This window comes from Vicia villosa, unplaced genomic scaffold (assembly GCF_029867415.1).
Source record: "Vicia villosa cultivar HV-30 ecotype Madison, WI unplaced genomic scaffold, Vvil1.0 ctg.005034F_1_1, whole genome shotgun sequence".
Classification (NCBI taxonomy): Eukaryota; Viridiplantae; Streptophyta; class Magnoliopsida; order Fabales; family Fabaceae; genus Vicia; species Vicia villosa.
Genome location: NW_026706562.1, coordinates 49,967 through 73,894, shown reverse-complemented (window position 1 = coordinate 73,894; position 23,928 = coordinate 49,967). Strand labels below are relative to the sequence as shown.

The window sequence follows — 23,928 nt, the reverse complement described above, 5'->3', positions numbered from 1 at the left end:
TTTCGCGATCCATCAAATGCTTTGACTACTACACCACTGAACTTCATAGGCATTCCTTGGTAAGATAAGCGAGCAAGAGTCGTCTTTGGCATCACATTCAAGGAAGATCCGGTGTCTACCAACACATTGGACAAAGAGTCTGACTGACAGTTCATAGAAATGTGCAAAGCAAGGTTGTGATTTTTACCCTCCTCGGGGAGTTCTTCATCACAGAAGCTTAAATTGTTGCAAGCTGTTATGTTGGCTATTATCCCATCAAAGTGGTCAACAGTCACATCATGGTCTACAAAAGCTTGATCCAAAACTCTCATCAGGGCTTCCCTGATTGCTTCAGAGTTTAAAAGCAATGAAAGTATTGAGATTTTTGAAGGAGTCTGCATAAGCTGATCCACAATCTTGTATTCACTTCTTTTGATAAGTTTCAAAATCTCGTCAAAGTCATGATTGACATTGGTTCCACTGGATTGGCCAACATCAGTGTTTGTGTTACTGACAGGAGTTTCCACAGGATTCCCTACTGGTGTATTGATAGGATTTTGTCCGGTTGTCGGAGCAACAGGCTGCTTTGAAGTTAGTGGAGTATACACACGTCCACTTCTTGTTACTCGACTCACATCAGCGATGTTTACGACAGATGAAAGAGTAGGTAAAGGAACTTCTTGTCCATTCTTTATCATTGTTGCATTGTAGTTGTATGGAACTTCCTTGTCAGAGTCATAAGGAATAGGTCCAGGTAGACAAATGATCAAAGGAGCAACAGGAACCTTCGGCTTGTTGTAAGTAACTTCTATGCGCTCGGGCATATTGAAATGAGGAACGATGACGTTAACTGTAGGCATTTCCGAGTTGATATCTGAGACTAAAAGCTCATGCGGATAACATCCTATCATGTTAACTTCATTTTCATTCCTATTTCTGTAGATCTGAATAGTACCATTATCCAACAGAACTTGGAGATCTCTTCTCACAATCGAACATCCATGAGGATCTACACAACATATGCTACAGGAACCATATTGATGCTGGCGAAAATTTTGTCCTCGACAGAGAGTAGCGTGCATTTGTACCAAATCGGCTCTTGAGAAGTTGATATTATAGACTCGGTATGGACCAGGACATCCACACACCATGTTTACAACATGCCCTCCATGATTGGGTAGCGGATTTGCTTGCACATTTGGATTCAAATTTCTGAAAGAGAGGAGATTAGATCTAACCAACCTCTGAACTTCATGTTTCAAAGCTATGCAATGCTCAAGATCATGGCCAGGTGCTCCTTGATGATAAGGGCATGAGACCTCAGCTTTGTACCACCATGGTAGTTTCTCTGGTACGGGTGGTGGTGCTTTAGTTTGAACAAGACCTCTTTCAATCAAAGCAGGGTACAATTCTGTGTAGGTCATTGGAATCGGATCAAACTGTGGAGCTCTTTGTACACGATTCTGATTATTGTTAAACTGCTGAGCCTGTTGTCGAGGCTGTTGTTGTTGAAACTGTGGAGTAAATCCCGGATTCGGTGTTGTATTAACGACTGGTGTGATAGCAGCAACCTGTCGTTGACGATTGACATTTCCTCTTGGCTTCCCTTGGGATACCATGTCAACACTTTGTTCTTTCTTCTTTGGGAAACCACTTCCAAACTTTTTGGTTCCGCTTGAAGATCCACCTTCTTTAGTCAGACGTCCGGTTCGGACTCCTTCTTCTAGACGCATCCCCATGTTTACCATCTCGGTGAAATCACTTGGAGCACTAGCAATCATGCGTTCATAATAAAACGGACTGAGAGTATTCAAGAAGATCTTTGTCATCTCTTTCTCTTTTAACGGTGGATTAATCTGAGCAGCAATTTCTCTCCATCGTTGGGCATATTCTTTGAAAGCTTCATGATCTTTCTGAGCCATGGATCGAAGCTGATCTCTGTCTGGAGCCATATCCGAGTTGTATTTGTATTGTCGGACAAAGGCCTCGCCTAAGTCATTGAAAGTTCGAATATTAGTGCTATCCAAGCCTGTGTACCACTTTAGTGCGGCACCGGTCAAACTGTCTTGAAAGTAATGGATAAGCAACTGATGATTATCTGCATAAGTAGACATCTTCCGGGCATACATCACGAGATGGCTTTGTGGACAAGAACTTCCTTTGTATTTCTCAAAGTCTGGGACCTTGAATTTAGCTGGTATTTGTACACTGGGAACCAAACATAGCTCCTGGGCATTCTTTCCAAACAAATCTTTCCCACGAATAGCCTTGACTTCCAATTGAATCTTGTTGAACTGTTCTTGGAGATCTCCCACGAGATTACGCTGATTTGTGCTATCACCTTGATCATGATATATAAATCTCATTGCCATCATAAGGAACAGTGTGAACCGTAGGGGTCGGAACTGTCATAGTGGGTTGAGAAAGTGCCATAGTGACTTGAGAAAAAGTTACCCCCTGATTTGGAGTAAACTGTGAACTTTGTGCAGCAGGCGCTTCAGTTGTGGATATTTGAACCCCAGAGAAATTATGGCGGAAACCTGTACCAAAGCTGAAAGGCGTGCCCCAACCTTCCGGCATGGAGAAAGATGGAATGCTGAATGCAACTGTAGAAACCGGAGTAGTGACTTCAGATGTTACCGTTGCTTGACTGTTGGGTGGCGGCGGCTGATTCTGTGCGGCCATTAAGGAGTCAACCAGAGTAGTGAGACTTTCCAACTTTTCCTGAAGGGTGGTCACCGTACCACGGAGCTCAATATTCTCTTGTTCAGAGTGTTCCATTACTCTTCTTCTGCTTGAACGAGTATTGTATCTGTGATCTGATTGCGAGCGCGATCGAGAAACTTTGAGACGCGACAGCTTGACGATCTATTGGAGAAAGATCCAAAAGATAAGACTCTAGACAACAGACTCGATATGCAGAATGATGTATGTAAAAAGAAGTTTATGATTTTTCCAAATATTTTAAAGATTATTTCCTTGCAAACATTTGAACACAAACTATTCTTTTATTGTTATTTATTTTTTTTATTACAATAATGGGAAATGTTACAACATTGGAGCGTAGCTCCTTACAGAAGCAAATGATAAATAAAAAACTAAACAAATCCTAAGCATCCTCATCAGACGAAGAACCAAATGCGTTGTGCAGCTTGAGCCTCAGGATTTCTTTCCCATAGTGAGCTTTCAATTCGGCCTTTTCAGCCCTCAGTTTGTCAACAACATTCTTCCAATTGTCAGGCATCGGAGCGTTGCTTGTTGAACCTTCAAGATTTCTCTTGCTTTCTTTGATGTACCTCTTAATTGCAGCATCTTTCTGACGAATCTTCTCATCTTTACTCATGAGCCAACCATCTTGATAATAAAGAGTTTCTTCGTGATCTTTCACTCTTTTCTTCAATTTTCTATTTTCCTCATCAGTTTTACGAAACTTTTCTTCCCAAGCGTCTTTTTCTAACCTCATTTTGGCTAAAATCTCTTGGTATTCCTCCATAGTGTTAATGGGAACATTGGGTAGTTGAGACACTGCAGGGAACATGGGTTTTTCATAATCATAAGGCATTTGAAACTCCCTTGCTCTTTTCTTCACCCAACAGGTATAGGCGTTTGTAGCAATGCAGTTTCTTTCCCCACCTTTTTCTTTTCTTCGGACGTCGTACCAAGCTCTTACCATTCTTGTCTTCAACCTTTGAGGATCCTCCCCTTCTCGGTAAAAGTAGCATTCCACTGCGAGACCAATGGGTTTAGCTGAATTTGCATACCCGAGTTGTCGTCGGGCTAGGACCGGATTGTAGTTAATTCCTCCTTGTGTACCAATGAGGGGTACGTTGGCGAACTCTCCACAACTATCAATGGTTTCTGTACCACAGCGAGCCAAGGTATACCAATGGATATCATTATTAGTAAGGGACATAAGTCTTTGAGGCCAACGCAAACCTTCTCGGTTTTCCGTGAAAATAGGAGACTTAGGTAAGTGTGAAACAATCCATTTGTACAAAAGAGGTGCACAACATACAATGATTCCACCGCCTTGGCGATTCCTATGATGGATAGAGAAATACGTGTCACCAAGCAAAGTCGGAACAGGATTTCCAATCAGAAAGATCTTTATGGCGTTGATATCAACAAAGTCGTTGACGTTGGGAAACAGAACCAACCCATAGATGAGCAAGGCTAGTATAGCTTCAAAAGCTATCATGCTACCAATTTCAATGAAATCAAAGGCTTTCTTTATTAGAAACTGCGAAGTCAAACCCGGAAGGTTTCCTTTGGTAGTCCAATTACTTTCTATTTCAGATTTCTTCAAGTTGATACCCGCTGCAATGGCTGGTGACTTAGGAATGGCTTCCACACCATTGAAAGGTATTTTGTCAGACACAGGAATACCCAAAAAATTGGCATATTCTTCCAAGGTTGGTACCAACTGATAGTCTGGAAAGGTGAAACACCGGTAGACGGGATCATAGAACTGAACCAGAGTTTTGAGAAGTCCTTCGTCAACATGAGTGTTCAAGATAGGCAAAAGCTTTCCATGGCTTTTCCTAAAATTAGAAGGATCTCGTACAGAAGATGCTAACTCTTTCAGTCTTTCCACATTAGGCATTTTGAAATCGTACTTTTTGGTATGCCTTTTTACCCATTTCATAACTTAATCCTATAATGTTTGCAAAGGAAATTCTCTAAAATTTTTTTGGAAAAATCATGTTTTTATGGGAAAAGATGGATTTTTAATGAATGTATGAATGCATGGATGCATGAATGCCACATATACAAACATGGCAAGGCAAACACGGTGATGCGAACATGGTAACGCAAACATAGTACTACAAACATGGTAATTCAAAACATAGTACACATAGGTTCAAAGGTCCAGCGTCACGAGCATGAGGTCAGAGAACCAAACATGGGATAGTACTAGGGGTTAATCACCTGCACAACATGTTCTACTGATACGTCAGAGTCTACATTTTTCTTTCGGATATTACCGGCTTGCACAACTGAACTTATGAGCCAGCAATATTCTCAAGAAAAACTCGTCTGAGTGTGGTTCTCCGCATGACAACTATTCCAAGTCTACACCTGAATAGTTTCTGCACCACAACCTAATAAGGCCAGGATGGGTTATGGGTTCTACAGCCAACTCAGCTTCTACAGTTCAATGAAAGCAATAATGTCTTCGCAACTAACTTGCTAAACATATACTACAAACAAGGAACCTCCACTGAGCGGAAGGATTCTCATGCTGACTTTTTAAGGACTGACTCCTTGTATGCCATACATGACTATACCCTCCACCTAATTCTTATGTGTACTTAATCCGGGTTAGGATTTGTCCATAATGTATCACTTGTAACAGAACCACAGATGTAGCAGAACCACAGAACCAAACATGTAACAAAAATGAAATAACAAACACAAAAATTAAAATTAACCCTTTCTTTGGAAACAATAAAAAGATGGTCCCCAGTGAAGTCGCCATTTTTCTGTCGCGGGGAAAAATCGTTATCTTTTTTCGGGATGAGACACCTGATGCCTTCATTGGGCTCGAGTGCTCAAAAAAATGATTTTTCTTTTGTACCGACCAAACTTTTTATTGTTTCCAAAGAGGAAAAGGAAAAAAGCTGCAATAACCTAAAAAGTGGGGGAGAGATCTTGGGTAAGAGGGTTGGTTATACGAAGGGAAGGTGTTAGCACCCAACGTATCTATAGTACTCTATAGGCTTTTTTTCTGTGTTTGTTTCATTCTATGTTATAGTGGAGGTTCTGCTGTGAAATAGGTGGGACCTAAGGTGTTTGTTTGATTATGCTCGCAAAGATCATCGCGATCCTCTGCATACATATCCCTTAGAGGGAATCAGAGCATCTGTAGCTCGGGTCTACGGGTGCTAAGGTTTGAGTGGTTTGAGGGAGAAGTTTTGCTCGCCAAGGATATGACCTTGTGCCTACGTATTCTCAAAGGGAAGTTGAGAAAGTCAGAGCAATCGTAGTTCCCACTTATGCTAGTGGAAGCAAAGGATAAGAGACAAATGTCATCTAAATGTTCGATGTATCTAATCTATATCATCACATACATCTGTTTGATTTTTGTTTGAAAATCTTTTCATTATAAGCCCTGGGCCATGCCGCTTATGGCGCTTAGAATGATAAAGATGTTTTTTAGCCAGCCTTGTGGCAAAAACTTTCAATGAAGTCAGCCTTGTGACAAAAAGTTTTGATTAATCAGCCAGCCTTGTGGCAAAAGTTTCAATGAAGTCAGCCTTGTGACAAAAACTTTGATTAATCAGCCAGTATGGTGGCAAAAAGGTTTGATTGATTAGCCAGCCTTGTGGCAAAAAAGTTTGATTGATTGATTGTTTGTGATGATATAGAAGAGATACTCCTATCATAGAGATGATAAATGTCTAATCTCCTAGGGTATTTGATTTGGATATTGGGGATGCTTATAAGAAGCCCGTGGGTCCTTGTACGAAGCCCAAGAGGAGGCTATCCGAGGGTCCTTGCATTGTAAGCCCAAGAGGAGGCTATGGGAGGGACAATCCAGGGTCCTTGCATTGTAAGCCCAAGAGGAGGCTATGGGAGGGTCACTCGTTTGTACAAAGCCCAAGGGGAGGCATGGTATAGTTGGTCTGAGCTCTTAGAGCGATTTCACCGGGAAACCATACTCTATGTCCTAACCTAAACTAGGGAGATTCTTTGCACGAAGCCCAATAGGAGGCTATGGGGAACCTAGTGTTATACTAAGTTGAACAAGTCTATATAACACAATCACAAATATGAACAAGTACGGACAAGTATGAACAAACATGAACAAACATGAACAGGTTATGAATAAGCATATATATATGACAAAGTGTGTGTATATAATGGAGTTTATGAAGGAAATATACCTGTAAGCATGATCCATTTGTATACACGGGGGCTCGGGACTCATACTCGGGGAAAGGCCCACTTGAGTTTATTCGAAAGCTATGTAAACAGGTATTCACAAAAGGGCTTGGGACTTATACCTACATGGAGGCCCATGGTATTTTTGGGAAGATTTAAAGAAAACCTTCATTTTTGATTTGTTATTTAAAGTTAAAAATCAAACTGATCGAGATATGTACAAAAAGGTGAATGTACAATGAAATACCTAATTTCATGTACGGGAATGGGTATGTACAAAAGGGGCTTGGGACTTATACCTACATGGAGGCCCACGTTTTATTTTATAAAACATGGTTGATTGTTTTGTTAACAGAATGCGAGGTTTCGCTTTTGAAAAACTGTTTGAAGATTTGTTTGAAAAGTTTATTTGTTTTGAAGACTGTATAAAAAGAAAAGAAATGGGACTTACACTCTCTAATATTCAAGAGGCCCCACTTCATTTTGAAAATCAATTGATCAATTAAAAAGACTTAATCAATAGTTTCAAAAAGAAATGGTTTATCGTTTTTTTGAAGAGAATCGCGATCGCTTGTTTTAAAATGGTTTGAATTTTGAAAGGAGTCAAATTAATCAAGATAAACAAAAAGATTATCTCCAATTAACACTTAGATGATCAAGGGTTTGCTCAAAAAATATTTACAAGTGATTAAGTTTGAAAATCAAATGAAAAATATTATTTAAAAGTATTAAAAATACTTAAAAACAAGTCATTTTAAACTTATTTAAAAATGTATCAAATAAATATTTTTTGATGATCTTTTTTTATATTCTTAAAATATATGTGTTAAACAAGAAGTGTGTAAAAAATGAATGAAAAATGAATTAATTTGATGTGTTAAATAATTAATTAAAGTTGTGTGAAAAAAGAAAGAAAAATAGTGTTAAAAAAAATGGTTTGTCTTCACAAGGGTTTGAACCCACGCCCTTATACTTACCAGCCAAAACAACAACCAACTGAGCTGCGCGTGCAGCTTGTTATTCACACGCGTCCATTCAATTATATTTAAAAACAAATATTTGAAAACTTTGAACAAAATCTGGCGCCAAGAACACACCCTAACTGGATTTTGAAATTCTTTGAAACTGAACCAAATTGATCAAGTGAAGGGTCTATCTTGCTCGATTTTGGACGAGGAACATGATGGTAGCGTTTAATTTCATTTATTTTTGCTCTAAGATGATTAATTCTCTGATGAACACGAAGAACCCTAATATGACAAATCTTTGTGAAATCGTGTATGATCATGATATGATGCAATTGATTGAGGGTTATTATTCAGTGATGGTGCAGAAACAAGATGGTAACTTAGTTTTTTATTTATGATGCATGTATGATAGAGTTTGAAGTTCATGAGCACTTACCTCAAAAACGGCCAAACTGAGAATTGAATTCTGCAAATGAGGAGTTCCAGTTGTTGTTTCTTGATCTGGACAGCATCAGTGGACCTTATGGAAGGTGTTTGAATGCCTGGAATGAATTGAAAACCTCTGGACCAGTTGGTGATGCTCGATCTGCAGTAGGACTCAAGTGAGGATCAAGCTTGATGATTTTGGTGTTTCAGATCATGGATGATGGTTGGAATAGTTCATATATGGTATACGGAATGTGTTTGGATGATTAGATTGGACAGAATTGAGCTTGAATGAAAATTGGCATGATAAGTCTCATGTTATGCATATTTGAGAAGTGAGGTAGTGATTTTGAGTTTTAGGTGTTTTTGGGGTGTATGGATGGATCAGACAACTTCCAAATGATGTTTATGGGTTGTGGGAAGCATCATTTTGCTCAGAACTTGCAAGGGATGGAACTTGCACTTTCTCCTCTTTGAAACTCATGAAACTTGCAATTCAAGAAAGAAGAGAGAAAACCTATAATTGTGAGGTTTTGGTGTGAATTGAAGAGTGGAAATGACCTCTATTTATAGGCCAAAGTGTCTGAACTCAGAGCTTTGCAACTTGCTTCAAGAAGTGATGATTTGGCATTTGGAGATAGAAAGGAATCTTACCATTTAATGCAAAATGGTTAAAGTGACTTAACCATGGTTATTTCTCTAAGCTTCTTATCTCTTTCCATTCTGATCTCAAACCAGAAATATCTTTCAATTATTGCCTCTATGTGTCATCAATTGGATCATTTGGTAGAATAGTGCATAACTTAGTGAAAATGGCATGAAATTTCAAGTGAAAAATTCACTAATGTCAAAATTCAAAACCATGGCTACACTCCATATTTTTCCATGCTCTTGGACATTTTGGAAAGCTCATATTACACACTTCAAAATCATAGTTGAAAGTTTCTTCAAAATCTTTAAGGAAGTGGGTGAAAAAGATCCATGAACTTTGAGAAAAATGAAGTTTCAAGTGAAATTTTCCAAAGATGCCAACTTTGAAGCTCCATATCTCTTAAATGGTTGATCTTATGGAAAAAATTTATATGTGTCAAAGTTGTTTATTGGATCAAAATCTACAACTTTCATGTTGGAAGTTTTTTTCAGTTTGTAGGTGAAATTTTGAGAAATTCCCTTCCAAAGTTTGGAAAAAACCATGAAAAACACTTAGAAAAATTTTCTAAGTATGAAAGTCAAACTTTTGACTTTTTGATTCTTGATTGATTTTCTTGATTTTTCTTGATCAAATGACTTCATATATCATATATTGATGATTCAAAACTTCAAAAGTCATGGTTGACCAAAATTCCCCAAAAGTCAATGGTGATCTTGTACAGTTGAATTTTTCAGACGAATCGCGTTTCTGGAGATTTCAAATGAAACAGGCTATCCTCATCAAATGAGTGGTACGAATGGATCATATTGAGGTATTGGAGGATATTGAATCATAGTTTGAGTTGTGACACCATGTCCTGATTAAAAAGGCAGTTGTTCAGTGAATTAGGTCAAAAACCCTAATTGTCGACCAGATGAAATTGATGACTGTGGATCTTGAATTGAGATACAATTTCCATTGTATATTGTCATAGGGATTATTTGAAGATGATTGAAACCTTTGATTGACTTCCTGGGGATTTTTAGGGTTTCCCAAATGTGATCCCTGATTTTAGTCCCTGATAGTTCAAAACCCTAATTCTGATGATTTGAAATTTCACTGTTGATCAATCTTTGTGTAGGAGATGTTATGAGCCAATGGATTAGGTCAAAATAATGCACTTGGGGTCTTGAGGTCATGTCCCAAGTCATTAGGTCAAATCCTGAGCAAAAGTCAGGAGTATGCTATCTTCAGTCAAAACCCTAATCTGGTTGGTTCAGTGCCTTTGAGCTTGTTGAAATGAATCTTTGAGGACCAAATGTTGATTATTGATGAAGATGATTCATTTGAGATGAAGGGAGAACAAAACCCTAATTGATTATTACTTGTACTGATGAGTGATTTCCTGATCAAATCCTGCTGAGTCACAAGTAACAAACACAAGCTATGCAGTTTGTTAGAGATGCAAATGATGCATATGCAAATGATATGAGGTGGTATCTTAGGTCAAAAATTGGGGTATGACAATATGGAGTTGTTATTTTTGGTTATCATGATAGTTTATGCACCAACAAAAAATTTATTTACATGAAGACCACAAAATTAGTGGCACAATTATCTCATCCATCTTCATATTTTATAATCGGGGAAAACCCAAACTCAAATATAAAATCGAGCCCAAATCCAATCAAAGTGGATTTTCCCCGTCAAATTCGGGGATAGTTCGAGTGGGTACCTGCGGGAACATCTTATGTTGTCATGTCTACTTCAAGGTATTGAAATTGCAGTTCAATCTTATGACCAATAATAAGAATTTTGTATTAGAAATATTTCAAGTCTCATATTGGTTGGAGATAGAGAATCGACAGAGTTTATATAGAGTGACACCCCTCACCTTACAATCTGGTTTCATATGATTGAGTTAGGCCCAACCATAATTCTTAATATGGTATTAGAGCCTATCGATTTGACCATGGGTCGCCCACCGATTATATCTATGCACCAAGCGTCAAAAGAGTCTTAAGCGAGAGGTGGTGTAGTGGAAATACTCCAAATTCCACATTGATTGGAGATAGAGCATTGAAAGAGTTTATATAGAGTGCCGCCCATCACCATACAAGTCAGTTTTTTAGGATTGAGTTAGGTCAAACTCTGATATTTTATCTCAAACATTTTAGGTGTTTAAACCAATTACAAAAATAAGCTAAACATCACTTGCATGGATAGCCTAGCACACAACAAAATATCTTGGACCTATTATAACGCAAGTGCGACATCAAGATGCATACTAAAGGAATAATACTATGAGCACACTCTCTAACACATGAATCATAACATATTCTTCTCTGTAGGTTGAAATTTATGTGTCCAACAAATTATGCAAGTCTCACATAAATTCGATAAGACTCGTATGAATTTTAATAGAAAATAGAGTGTAGAAATATGTGTGTTAAAAATGAGTTGCTACATCATATAATTTCAAAATTCATCAAATCCACACCCTCGTTAGACAGTAAAAAAAGGTCCAACATTTTTTATGATATTGTTTTAAAAGGTTTAATCATAATCAAGTCGACGATGAAAAATAGATCTTTCTTCGATCGGAGCACTATTAGACAACCTCAACATGTAATATCGTAAGATCTTAAGATCTAACACTCAATATTGACTATACTAACTACCACAAAATGTTGGTAATGCTTGCATAACTTGACAAAACCCCATTCGTCCACCTTAAATCTCATTACCCTCTTCTTAGGACTTGTTTGTGATTTTATGTGTTCATGTACACGGCATAAATTCTCATGTAACTACATGATAGCTCCAGCACTTTGCATTGCAACGCCTCCACCTTTGTCTCCCCATGCATCCATTTTAGGATAATTGAAGGCATGCATCCATATATTGTCTCAACCAAGGTTAGGCCTATTGACGTGTGATATGTTATATTAAACCTCTAATATCTCATATCCTCTTAAATGCTCTATTCTTTATCAATTGGGATAAATTGAGTAGTTAGTGAGTTAAGAAGAGACTAATTACTAAATCAATTCTCTTAATCCTTACTAATTTGTAAGAGAGGGAAATTTGGTAATATTGATGATGGTATTTTAGAGATTTTAAGGAATCAACAAGGGTAGAATGGAAAATTATTAAATTGGCCTCACTAAAAGACAAAGAATACTTCTACAAATCTTCCATCAATTTTCCTTTCCATTCATGCTTCTCATTTACTAAAGTTAGTAAGGAAAAATAAAAGAAAGAAATAAAAGAAAGAAGAGGAAGAGACAGAAGATATGTAGAAGAAAAACCATGGACGAAGAAGAAGATCTTGGAGCAAGAATTGGACTGAAAAATTGACCTAATATGATCTCAAATTCATCACCATCTTCCTTGATAGAGGTGTCTTCTTAGTTAGTTTTATCTTTAGGGGGAAAATTCATGAAAATTGGGGTTTAGGGTTCTTTGTGAAATCTTGCTAAGTCTTATGTTTTTGTGATAAACTATGATATTATGTTGTGATATTATTTCTTGATGTTGTATGTTATTTGGTGATTTTGAATATTGATGAGTGGTGATGTCATGAGATTATGTATTGAAGACATGTTTATATTGTGTGATTGTGTGTGAAAGTTATATTGTTGTTGCGCGATGATATGTCATGTTGATGATATGAGGTTGTGTTGTTATGTAAAAGTTGTGTGGTTTGTTAATGAATAATAATGTTAAGAAATGTTGAATTCATGTTATGAAATGTTTGAGTATGTTATGATATGATTAGACATGGTTTAGAGTGGTTAAAATTCGAAAAAGATGGTTAAAAATGGATTTATGATCAGTCCTGAAAATAGGGCCTCACTTAGCCACAGGATGTCTCGCTCAGCGAGATATAAAAGTTTGGGAAATGGTACATTCTGAATTGCCTCACTTAGCCATGAATGGCTCGCTCAGCGAGCCTGCTGATGCTGAATTTTAAGTGGCAACGATATTAATGTATCTTGAGTTTTGTAACTCAAAATGAGATCCGATTAGATGATTTGGAATGCTTGTCTGAATATTTATATCATGATGATAATTAATGATACTTGTTTTCATGTTTTCTCTTTGGAAAATGACTTTACTTTCCTTTACTTATGTGTGCCATGTTCCATAGATAATAGAAACGTAATGAATTGAAATGAACAATAATTGATTGAGTTCAATGATAATGAATGTGGTTTAACCTAGGATATTGGTTAGGTTTAAATGATTATAAAATATAAACTTAGGTTATGAGAAATAAATTAGTTTGTGATACTCAATCCTGAAAGGTACCTCGGTATGTACCCATGGACAAGTAGTCACTTGATATGGATCGTTCTATCTATGAGAATTCCCTAATGGCATGGATGGTGAACGATAGTCTAGTTGAGAATTAATTGGATTTGTATGGAAGTATGTTATGAGATGTGATTGATGAGTATAATCACGTATTCGGGAATAACCATAATTTGTGCTTGTCGTGAGTTCGAGACTTATGAAGAGTAGTAACCAGGAATGACGAAATCAATTGAGATGGATACCATGACCCATGTCTTGACCCATGTAAGAAGTATTTTCTTGGGAAAGTATTTCGAATGATGGACACCATGACATGTGTCTTGACCCATGTAAGAGGTGCTTATTGGGGGAAAGTATTCCGATTATATGGAAAGTTCGTGACCCGTGTCTTGACGAACGAGAGAGGTGCTTGTCGGGGAAAGAAGTTCCTTATAAAGCAGAACTCCGTGACCCGTGTCCCATTTTCCTAGACGTAGGATAGGTCGGGGAAAGTTGTTGGACGTGATAGAGATTTGTTACTCGTGTCCATAGTCCAGATGTAGGATCAGTCAGGGAGAGATACTCTATATTTACATTCCCTAGTATTTATTTATTGAGTTATATGGATCTAAGTTTATATGTTTCCATACGAAACGATCTGAGTTAGCGTATCGTATAGTAATATCTTTAGAGCCGAGTGGACTCATAAGATAGAAGAACCCAGTGAGATTATTATCTCACCAATTATATTGTTGAATTTTTAGATAAATCAAGGAGGAATAAAGGAAAAGGTAAATTCATGCGGATATGTTTAGAAGATTTTAATGTTTCAAGATGATTTCCGCTGTATATATCTTAGCATTTTTATTAGGCACTTTTATATATCATGTTCCATATGATATAATATATAGTTTGTACATGTGTATATATATATAAATGATGTCATTAGGAACTTATGTTGTATCAGTACCAATTAATAATGTGTATGATATTATTATACATTTATATCATACGGCGTGTTACAAAACCAGTACTCGGTCCAATGCAATGGCGAAGTCAGAAAAGTTATAAAGCCTGAGCAAAAATTTTAAATACCGCAAATTTATTATATATACTATATAAATAGTCATCAATATTATCATGTGACTTGAATGTTCTAATGTTCTGAATTTGATATGTAAATGGAATTCTTATCTACTACGCCATATATCTACACTTGAAAGCACAAAACATGCACATCATATAGAAGAAGAAATAGAGATCCATATGTGATGTGCTTTCAAGTGTATGTGATGTGTAGTGAATGATTCCCGTCATTCATTTCTATAAAATAAGGCTCATATCAAGAATCTTAGTTTTTCCACATATCCTAGTTTTTATATAACTCAGAATTTGAGATATTCAATTTGGTATAAAATCCCAGTGTCCAATAAGACCAAAACATATATATAATAAAGTCGAATTATTGTATATTAGCTACCACATATGGTAATCTTTATCTTGAGAACATGTTTATTTTTAAACCAAATACTGTTATAGGTATACTATTGTTATCACTTACTATTCTCATTTTGGATTCTCATAAGATCAAGAGACATGATTTGCTCTACAATTGGCGTGAAAAGAATGTTTTGTAGTAATCTTCTATGGTAAGTGTTTTAAACAATACTGGCTTTTCAGAAGTAATAACTGTTGGCGTTGGACCTATAAACCAAATCTACAAACACAACATCATTGTATAAACCCGCAACTTTAATTAAAATTCTAAAACATAAACCACTAATTTATAACCAATTCAAACTCACCAACCATAATAACTCAATAACAATAACATTTTGTTTTCCTTTTTTTTCCATGACAGTAACAAAACCAATTGACTTTTCAACCAATGATTTGATTCATTTTCCTCTGTCTCAGCCAATTTAGACTTCTCAACATTAACAAATTGATTTCAATTGAAATTCTCAATTTCTCATTCTCAACATTAACATTAACAACCCATTCAACTTTTCAATTCAATATCTCAACTTTTCAATTTAACTTCTCAATCTACTATTCAAATCTCTGTTAATTTAGGGAAAACAAGAAGCAAATTCAAATTAGAAGCATAAATTACAACACAAGTTCAAATTAGAAGCATAAATCACAAAAATAAGAAGCAACAAAAGTCAACAAGGACTACCAGAATCGAAGACGAAAGACTCGCGGTGGTGGTGTCGTCTGTTCGCGTGGTTATGATGGTGGTTGGCGGATTTCGTGCAGGTTTGAAATGAACGGAGTAAGAGACGGAGTCAGAGGTAGTAACGCCGTGCCGTTTTTCGTTTCAATGGTGAGGGTGTTTTCCGCTTCCCTTTCGTTTTTCTTTCTACCAAACGCAACCCTTTTCCATTTTTTTTTTTGTTTTTTTACCATGTGGGCCTCAAAAAACTATTGGGCCCGAGCCTGGGCAAGTGCCCACCCTGGCCGGGCCCTAGCGTCGCCCCTGGCCAAATGAACCCATGAAACCTAAGAGTTGGGTTGGTTTGCAATATTTCCATGTACTCCCCTACATATTGAATGAATATTTCATGTAAGCGAACCACTTCTTTAATAAAAAATCTTTGTTATGGTTCTGTTTTTGTGTATGGGTTTAGTAAAAAGAATGAAATGGAAATACTTTGATTTTGGTTGAATATGGGAGTATAAAAGTTAAAAAGAGAGGTTTGAATAGACATTCTCCAATTAAAAATTGTTTTCAAAATCAGAGTTAAAAGTGAGGAGCAGAAGTTTGAAAAGCATTTTTAAAGATTACGCGATCAAATCAATGTTCTAGAAATAAAGGTTTACAGAGATAATGAGTGTACCTACTAAAAGTATAATACATGACAACCTTTAGACATTAAGGGTTGTCGGTATTTTTAGGATTGGTTGTGAGGTAGGATCTAACTCATGCAGAGAGATGAGAAGCTCTGTATATGGTATTTTTGTAATGATTTAGATTCTCTTTCAACCTTAGGATTGAGGTATTTATAGAAGTCTCTAGGCGTAGATCTCAGATTCCCAAAAAGTAACATTAACTTCTAAGAGAGAGGGGAATGCAAAAACTAATCCTCTATTATTCAAGACAATGTGATAAGTTTCCCATTGGCTTCCTCTTCGCGCCATCATGGGCTGAAACGTCACTCCCCAAGTTCTTACAAATCAGGCGAATCATTCAAGGAATAGGCAACATATTTGAGAAATGGGCGCTCATTCTGACAAATAAGTTGACATGGAGTCTCCTATATGGGTGGTGACGTACCACCTCGCCTATCCTGAGAAACTTCAGCCGCCCCTAGAAGGACTTTCATACTTATACCAATTTACAGTCCCTTAAGCAAAAGGCTTTTATAAAAGGCACAAGGTGGTTTTCCTTTCTTGGAATCGTTTATACGATATTTTAAGTTGTGTACCTCAAGCAATACTTTAAGTTGAGTCCCTCGGGAAACATTATAGTTGAGTCCCTTAAACGAAACAATTTTAAATTAAGTCCCTCAAACAAGACTTTAAGTCAAGTCCCTAAGGCGAGACTTTAGATTGAGTCTCTCATATGAGGCTTTAAGTTAAGTCTCTTCGGAGAGGCTTTATATTGAGTTTCCTATACGAGACTATGAGTTGAGTCCCCTAAGAGATACTTTAAATTGAATCCCTTATACGAGACTTTAATTCTAATCCCTCGTGTGAGACTTTAGATTGAGTCCCCCAAACGAGACTATTATTTGAGTCCCTTGGGTGAGATTTTAAGTTAAACCCCTCATGCAAGACTTTAGATTAAATCTCCTTAGAGAGACTTTAAGAGAGACTTTAAATTGAGTCTCACAGAAGAATCTTTAAATCGAGTCCCTCATGGGAGATTCTAAATCAAGTCTCTTATAAATTGGTAAAAATTATGTCCAGTAGGATAAAAGAAAATCATGGTTCATCACTCTACCCAAAGTAAGGTCATATAAGACTTTTTCCCTAAATGAAAGCAAATTTTCCCACTCTTCTCATAATTGGACGGAAAAGATTTTAGAACTGAATCCACATAAAAGAATATTTCCTTCTAATCATTGTACTACTACCAAGCAAGGAAAACTCACTTTACAACAAACTTTTCTTCCTCTCAGCTTTCCATCCCTCCACATTCTTTGAAACCAAACAATGCACAACTCTAATCTTAATATAAACGCAACCAATCATTTTCTAACATTTTTTATTAGACTATCGAGAACAAGTTGACCCAAGTTAAGATATTAACTAATGACAGATTAAGATTTTCTGTTATCATTCCATTTTAGTTTCAACAAAAAATCAAAAATGGCAACAAGAACCAAACTTTCTATTTGCATGGTAGTGTTATTATTTGCAGTGACACTTAGAGGATTAATCGTTAATGCAATAGATGAATGGTCCAACTTTGCTATCAATGAAGCAACCATAGAAGACATACAAACAGCCTTCAACCGAAACGACATCACTTCAACACAACTCGTTGACTTTTACTTACACCGAATCCAAACTCTCAATCCCGTACTCCGCGCTGTATTGGAAGTTAATCCGGACGCACGAGATCAAGCGGACAAAGCTGATTGTGAAAGACGAGAAAATCAGAACCGTTCATTGCTTCATGGGATCCCTGTTTTGCTCAAGGACAGTATTGCCACCTTGGATAAACTCAACACTACGGCGGGGTCGTATGCGTTGTTGGGATCGAAGGTTCCGCGTGACGCGCACGTGGTTTCTAAGCTTAGGGACGCTGGTGCTATCATTCTTGGAAAAACTAGTCTCTCTGAATGGTATGGTGTTCGTTCTAGCACTGAGCCAGAAGCTTGGTCTGCCAGAGGTGGATTTGCAATTGTAATATGCTAACTTTGATATCGGTTGATTTATTGAATAACTGATGTATCTGGTCTGATGTATCTGCTCTGAAAAGAAAATATTTGCTTATAATAGTAATTAGAGTAGTATGAGTGGATAAGTAATAATAACTTGTGTTATGCAGAATCCTTATGTTGAATCCAAAAGTCCATGTGGGTCTAGCTTTGGATCTGCAATTTCAGTGGCAACTAATATGGTTACAGTTTCATTAGGGACAGAAACTGATGGCTCTATCATCTGTCCGGCTGATCATAACTCGGTAGTCGGGATCAAGCCTACTGTTGGACTCACTAGCAGGGCTGGTGTCATACCGGTTTCACCTCATCTAGATACTATTGGGTTAGTGCTGACTATTTTAAATATAAAGAACTAACTTGAAATGAAGAAAAAAAAATTATTAAAGGACCTGTTTGAAACTATAGATTAAGTTAAGTTGTTTGATTGTAGTTTTGTCTGTTAATTTTAATTGTGGGAATGTGTTTTTTGTAAAGGCCAATATGCAGGACTGTTTCAGATGCAGTTCATGTGCTTGATGTAATTGTTGGGTTTGATCCAAGAGATTATGAAGCTACGAAGGCAGCGGAAAAGTTTATACCTTCAGGTGGTTATAAGCAATTCCTCAATAAACAAGGGCTTAAAGGAAAGAAAATAGGTGTTTTGAGAAATCCATTTTTGATTCCTTATAATGGATCCAAAGTCATTTCCATGTTTGAGGATCATCTCAATGTATTGAGGTAAAAATACAATATAATTCATAACGCTACGACTGTCTGTGACACTATAATTCTAATACTGAGATTGTGTCTGTTTTATATACAAAATTGAAGAGAAAGAGGTGCAACAATTGTTGATAATTTGGAAGTAGAAAATTTAACGACCGTTCTGGATCCTCTCCAAAATGGTGAAATGATAACCTTACTTCCAGAATTCAAGTTGTCCATCAACAAGTATCTGCAGGAGCTTATTTATTCTCCTGTGAGGTCTCTAGCTGAGATTATAGAATTCGACATCAATAACCCTATCTTAGTAAGTATGTATAGAGTTTTTAATTTGAATGGTCAATACTCAAATGCATGTGAATTTCTCAAGTTAATTATAACTTTCAATATTTTCAAATTATATCCGTACTTTTAAGTATCCCTAATATATTATGCGTAAGATACTTATAGGACATAAAAGCTATGCATCATTTGGAGAGTATATGACTAGAACCTTTAACAGAGAATTATGCTATGTGGCACAAATATTTCACACTCGATGCAAGTTTGTTCTCTGACTCATTTTAGTGTCAAACACCAACATGATACTGATACTTGTGGTTATATTCAATTTTTCACTGACAAATTATAATTTTTGTCGGTGTATTATCATGTATATGTGTCTGTGACTTAGTCAATGCTTCTTAGGGAATTGATCAGTTTAATTTTGGTAGTTAACACTGAACTGTTTATGGTTTTTCTGCTAACAGGAAAAGACTGATGAGTATGGTCAAGATTTCTTTATGGCATCAGAACTAACCAGTGGTTTTGGAAAAAGTGAAACTGAGGCAGTGAAGATGATGGACCAATTGTCGAAAAATGGGTTTGAGAGAGTGATAAAAGAAAATCAACTGGATGCATTGTTGTCCATAGGCTCCAATGCTTCTCCAATGTATGCAATTGGAGGATATCCTGCAATCACTGTCCCAGCTGGGTATGATAACCAAGGAATGCCATTTGGAATCTGTTTTGGCGGGTTAAAGGGAACCGAGCCAAAACTGATTGAGATTGCTTATGATTTTGAGCAAGCTACCAGTGCAAGGAAGCCACCCCCTCGCTTTTCGTTCACATGAAGAAATTTAAGGATGGTGCCTGACTTGACTGATATGTTTGTGGTGATTGTAGATTTTGATTAACGGAAGTACAATATCGTATGATCGTGATTCGTTGATGTATATCTTTTACCTTAGTTTCTTCAATTGAATTAATTATCTGATGTTGCATTAACAGTCATCAGATCTTTCACTCTCAGCTTTTCAACCATTTCAAGATTCCATTTATTTTGATCAGGTACTTTGATTACTCATCAAATATGATATCTTGTACTGTTCATCTTTAAATTGTTGTGCTTGAAGTAATCATTAACATTTCTGCTAAAACTGACTATTATTACTAGTCATCGCAAGCATGAAATTCCACTTAATTTCCAAAAGAAGAATCCAAATTCAAATTCTGCCGGCCATAATGCTAACGTAGAAAATTTAGATAATATATTTAGTCTTTTGATATTTAGTATTAAAACCTTTCTATTGTTATGTATTGTGATACTTTTTTCATTCCTAATGAAACCTAGTCATTTTGTCTTTTCTCTATCTATATGAATCCCTAATGTTAATATGGTATCAAAGAGGTTGGTTGATTCTATTAGAATCTTGGATGTTTGATGAAAACTCTCACTGAATCTATGCAATAAGGTTTTATTTGTTCTCTCCCTCAAATTTTGGATAAGTGCTTCTCAAATCTTGAATGTGATTTCTTACACGGGAACGTGTTTGTGAAATTTGAGTGTATTTGTTTCGAGCAACACTTTGATTTTGATTACCTTTGGTTCTCTCATAGTTTGTTCTGATGGCTACTGATAAAGATTATCCTCTTCAATCTAATTGCATGAAAAGTATTCTTATTGGAGTTATATAATAAAAAATAAAGGAAAAAGGATAAGGAATTATGTTGATGGAAACTCTCTTTTATGTCCAATGATAAAAAAATGAATCAAAATATGTGAAAGAGTTAGATACTTGAGATGTTAGTAATTCAAAGATCCATACTTGGATCAGTGCTTTTGTTTCTCAGTCAATATATATACAACTAGCAAAATATGATACTGCTACAAAGGTTTGGAATCACTTGGGACGTTTGTATAGTCGGTCTACTTTTGCAAAAAGTTATTAGCTAAAAAGTGAAATTAAAGCTCTTAAACATAATGATATTGAAAATTTCTTTACCCACTTCCCTATGGGGTCACCCCCAGCGAAATCCCAAAATTACCCCTGCTTCGGAGATGCATCTCCGAAGTTAATTTTTTTTTTGAATTTTCATACTTTTCGGAAATGAATCTCCGAAAACACCAAAAAAGTGGTGTTTTCGGAGATGCATTTCCGAAGTCAAAAAAAATTCAAAACCGTGAATATTTCGGAAGTTCATTTCCGAAAATATTCCTGCATATACAATTTTCCCTCCTTCACTATTTCATCATTTTTTCTCCAAAACTTCTCCAAACCCTCTCCAAAACTCAATCAATCTCCATTCATTTTTCGTCTCAAAATCAAGTTTCAAACCGTTGATCACGTTAAAAGGAGCATAGAAAGCTACAATTTGAGGTAAACATCTCCCATTTCATCCCCTATTTCACTATATTGATTGATGAAATTTATGCTGAAACCTGCGATGGTTCGGAATTTCATTTCCGAAATATATTACCTAACAAATTTCGGAAATGAACTTCCGAAATATTCCCTAGCAATTAAAAAAAAAACAGTTTTGGCCAATTTTGCTAATTTTTGCATATGTTAGGTATGGTGTATCCGGACAACATTGTGTAAGACGATGACGCGGTAGTTCCAAAAGTTGTCAATGTTAAAAACGATTCGGTTATCGACGATCGAGCTATGATCAATGCGGTTGATGTTCGGCAACAATTTACCAATGATCTTAGCTTCGGTAGTCGCGAGCATTTGATTGATTGGGTTCGGAACGAAGCTAGTAAAGTTGGATTTGGAATTGTAATTTTAAGGTCCGGCAATGGAAATAGTAGGCGGAAAGCTTTCGTTGTTTTGAATTGCGAACAGGGTGGGAGTTATGCACAATCAAACTGGATGCCAAAAACACGAAGACACGGGATCGAGAAAGTGCGGGTGTCCGTTTAAGTTGCGGGCGACTCGGAGGGTTGATGATTTGTGGCGTTTAACCGTGATTTGTGGAATTCATAATCATGCCTTGGATTCCAAGTTACACGGACATCCAATGGCATGTCGTTTGTCTTGCGAAGAGAACAATGTGATTTCGGATTTAACGATAATCAAAGTGGCGCCTCGCAGCATACTTGCCGATTTGAAGCGTAAAAAACCAGATAGCGTTTCAAATATCAAGCAAGTTTACAATGAACGACACAATCTCAAGGTTTTGAAAATGGGCCCTCGGTCGGAAATGCAACAACTTTTGAAACTATTAGGTGATAAAAAATATGTGTCAAGCTTCCGAACGTCCGAGGACAAAGTTACGGTGCGTGATATTTTTTGGACTCATCCCGAAAGTATCAAATTGTTCAACACATTTCCAACCATTATTGTCATGGATTCGACGTACAAGACAAACAAGTATAGGCTTCCTCTTCTAGAGATCGTCGGTGTCACCTCGACGGGCAAGACTTATTCGGTCGGGTTTGCTTTTTTGGAGTGTGAAAAAGAAGAAAACTTTACATGGGCTTTGGGAATATGCAAGTCTTTGTTGGTTGATCAAAATGTTATGCCAAAAGTCACTGTGACCGACTGGGACAATGCTTTGATGAATGCGGTTGATACTGTCTTCCCGACATCGACCGCGTTACTTTGTCGGTATCACATAACTTGCAACGTGAGAAGTAAGTTGAAACCCGCCGTTGGGACAAAAGACCGGCCTGATGAAAACGGTAAAGTTATCAGAGCCGATGTTGTGGTTGAGAGGATAATGGTGGCATGGAGGGAAATTTTAGATGCATACTCCGAAGATGTGTATACCAAGAAATTGGTACACTTTAGGTCTTTGTGTGGTTCCATTAAGACTTTTTGTCATTAATGATAATGGAGAAGTTTGCTAAAGCGAATGACACCACGACAATGCACATAAAAAAACAATTGCGAAAGATTGTATTTCCGGAGACCACCGATTTGAAACCGCCATCTCAACCGGTTAAAACGAAAGGTGCACCGAAAAAGTCCAAATTTACACAAGAAGACACATCAACAAAACGATCTCCTTCCTAATTTGAACATGTTGATGCATCATTCCCGGATTCACCAACACCGAAGTCCAAGTGTAGTGGTAACAAAGGAGCCCGTATTTCGAAGCCACCTCGCACACCGCCGATAAAAAAATCACCGATTGTCTACATTGATGAGATGCCACTTTTTATGCACAAATATATCGATAACATCGTTGATGTTGGAGGCGACGGCAATTGTGGAAAATAATCACACTTTAGTCCGACGGGAACTCATTGCGGAGTTGACTTCGTATCGGGACATATACGGCCGACTATATGAAAATCAAGAAAAGTTTGCGAAAATTCATGATTCACTTGTTCCATCACTTACCGGTATCGCTCCGGTTTCAAAGTGGATGTCATTCCCGAGATGGGTCATCTAATAGCAAGTGCATATGATATGGTGTGTGTCAATTTGACGAGGTTTGGACTAAGTGAGACTTTCTTTCCACTTCATAGTCGACCGCCGTTGGACGCGTCGAGCCGCATCATATGCATCGGGTATCTACGATCGCAGCACTTCGTCCAAGTGTTTTTGAAACCGGGGTGTCCTATACCGGCTACTTCTTGTCAATGGACAGCACATCGTTCAAATGAGGCGGAGACTTGGCCGAATCCGTTCGTTTCAAGAATGGCGGAGTTTAAAGAAATGATGAGCCAAGAGCGCGAGCAAAATAGAGAGCAGTCGAAGAACGTACCTATTTTGGACTTAGGATCCACCGATTGGTTCGGTGAATTTCAGTTTGTTCCGGATCGTTTTTTGTTTGTAATGACCATTTTTGTATGTATTGTTGTTTATCATGTAAAATCGGACCGATTCAATACATATATAATATAAGTATGTTTTATGTCATCATTGTCTAA

The 23,928-nt window shown here is 37.0% G+C and overlaps 1 protein-coding gene across 2 annotated transcripts; it reads left to right on the top strand.

The window, feature by feature from the left end:
• Positions 1 to 17,416: 17,416 nt before the first annotated feature.
• On the top strand, positions 17,417 to 20,808 carry LOC131642450 (probable amidase At4g34880). Of its 2 annotated transcripts, none has more exons than XM_058912691.1 (5): positions 17,417 to 18,045; positions 18,191 to 18,405; positions 18,558 to 18,800; positions 18,894 to 19,096; positions 19,535 to 19,672. In XM_058912691.1, the coding sequence occupies exons 1-5, from the start codon at positions 17,506 to 17,508 to the stop codon at positions 19,543 to 19,545; spliced, it is 1,212 nt and encodes a 403-aa protein (XP_058768674.1). In that variant the 5' UTR covers positions 17,417 to 17,505; the 3' UTR covers positions 19,546 to 19,672. The 2 variants fall into 2 exon arrangements, with proteins under 2 accessions (XP_058768674.1, XP_058768673.1); XM_058912690.1 differs by having other exon boundaries at positions 17,418 to 18,045; positions 18,894 to 19,092; positions 19,535 to 20,808.
• Positions 20,809 to 23,928: the final 3,120 nt, after the last annotated feature.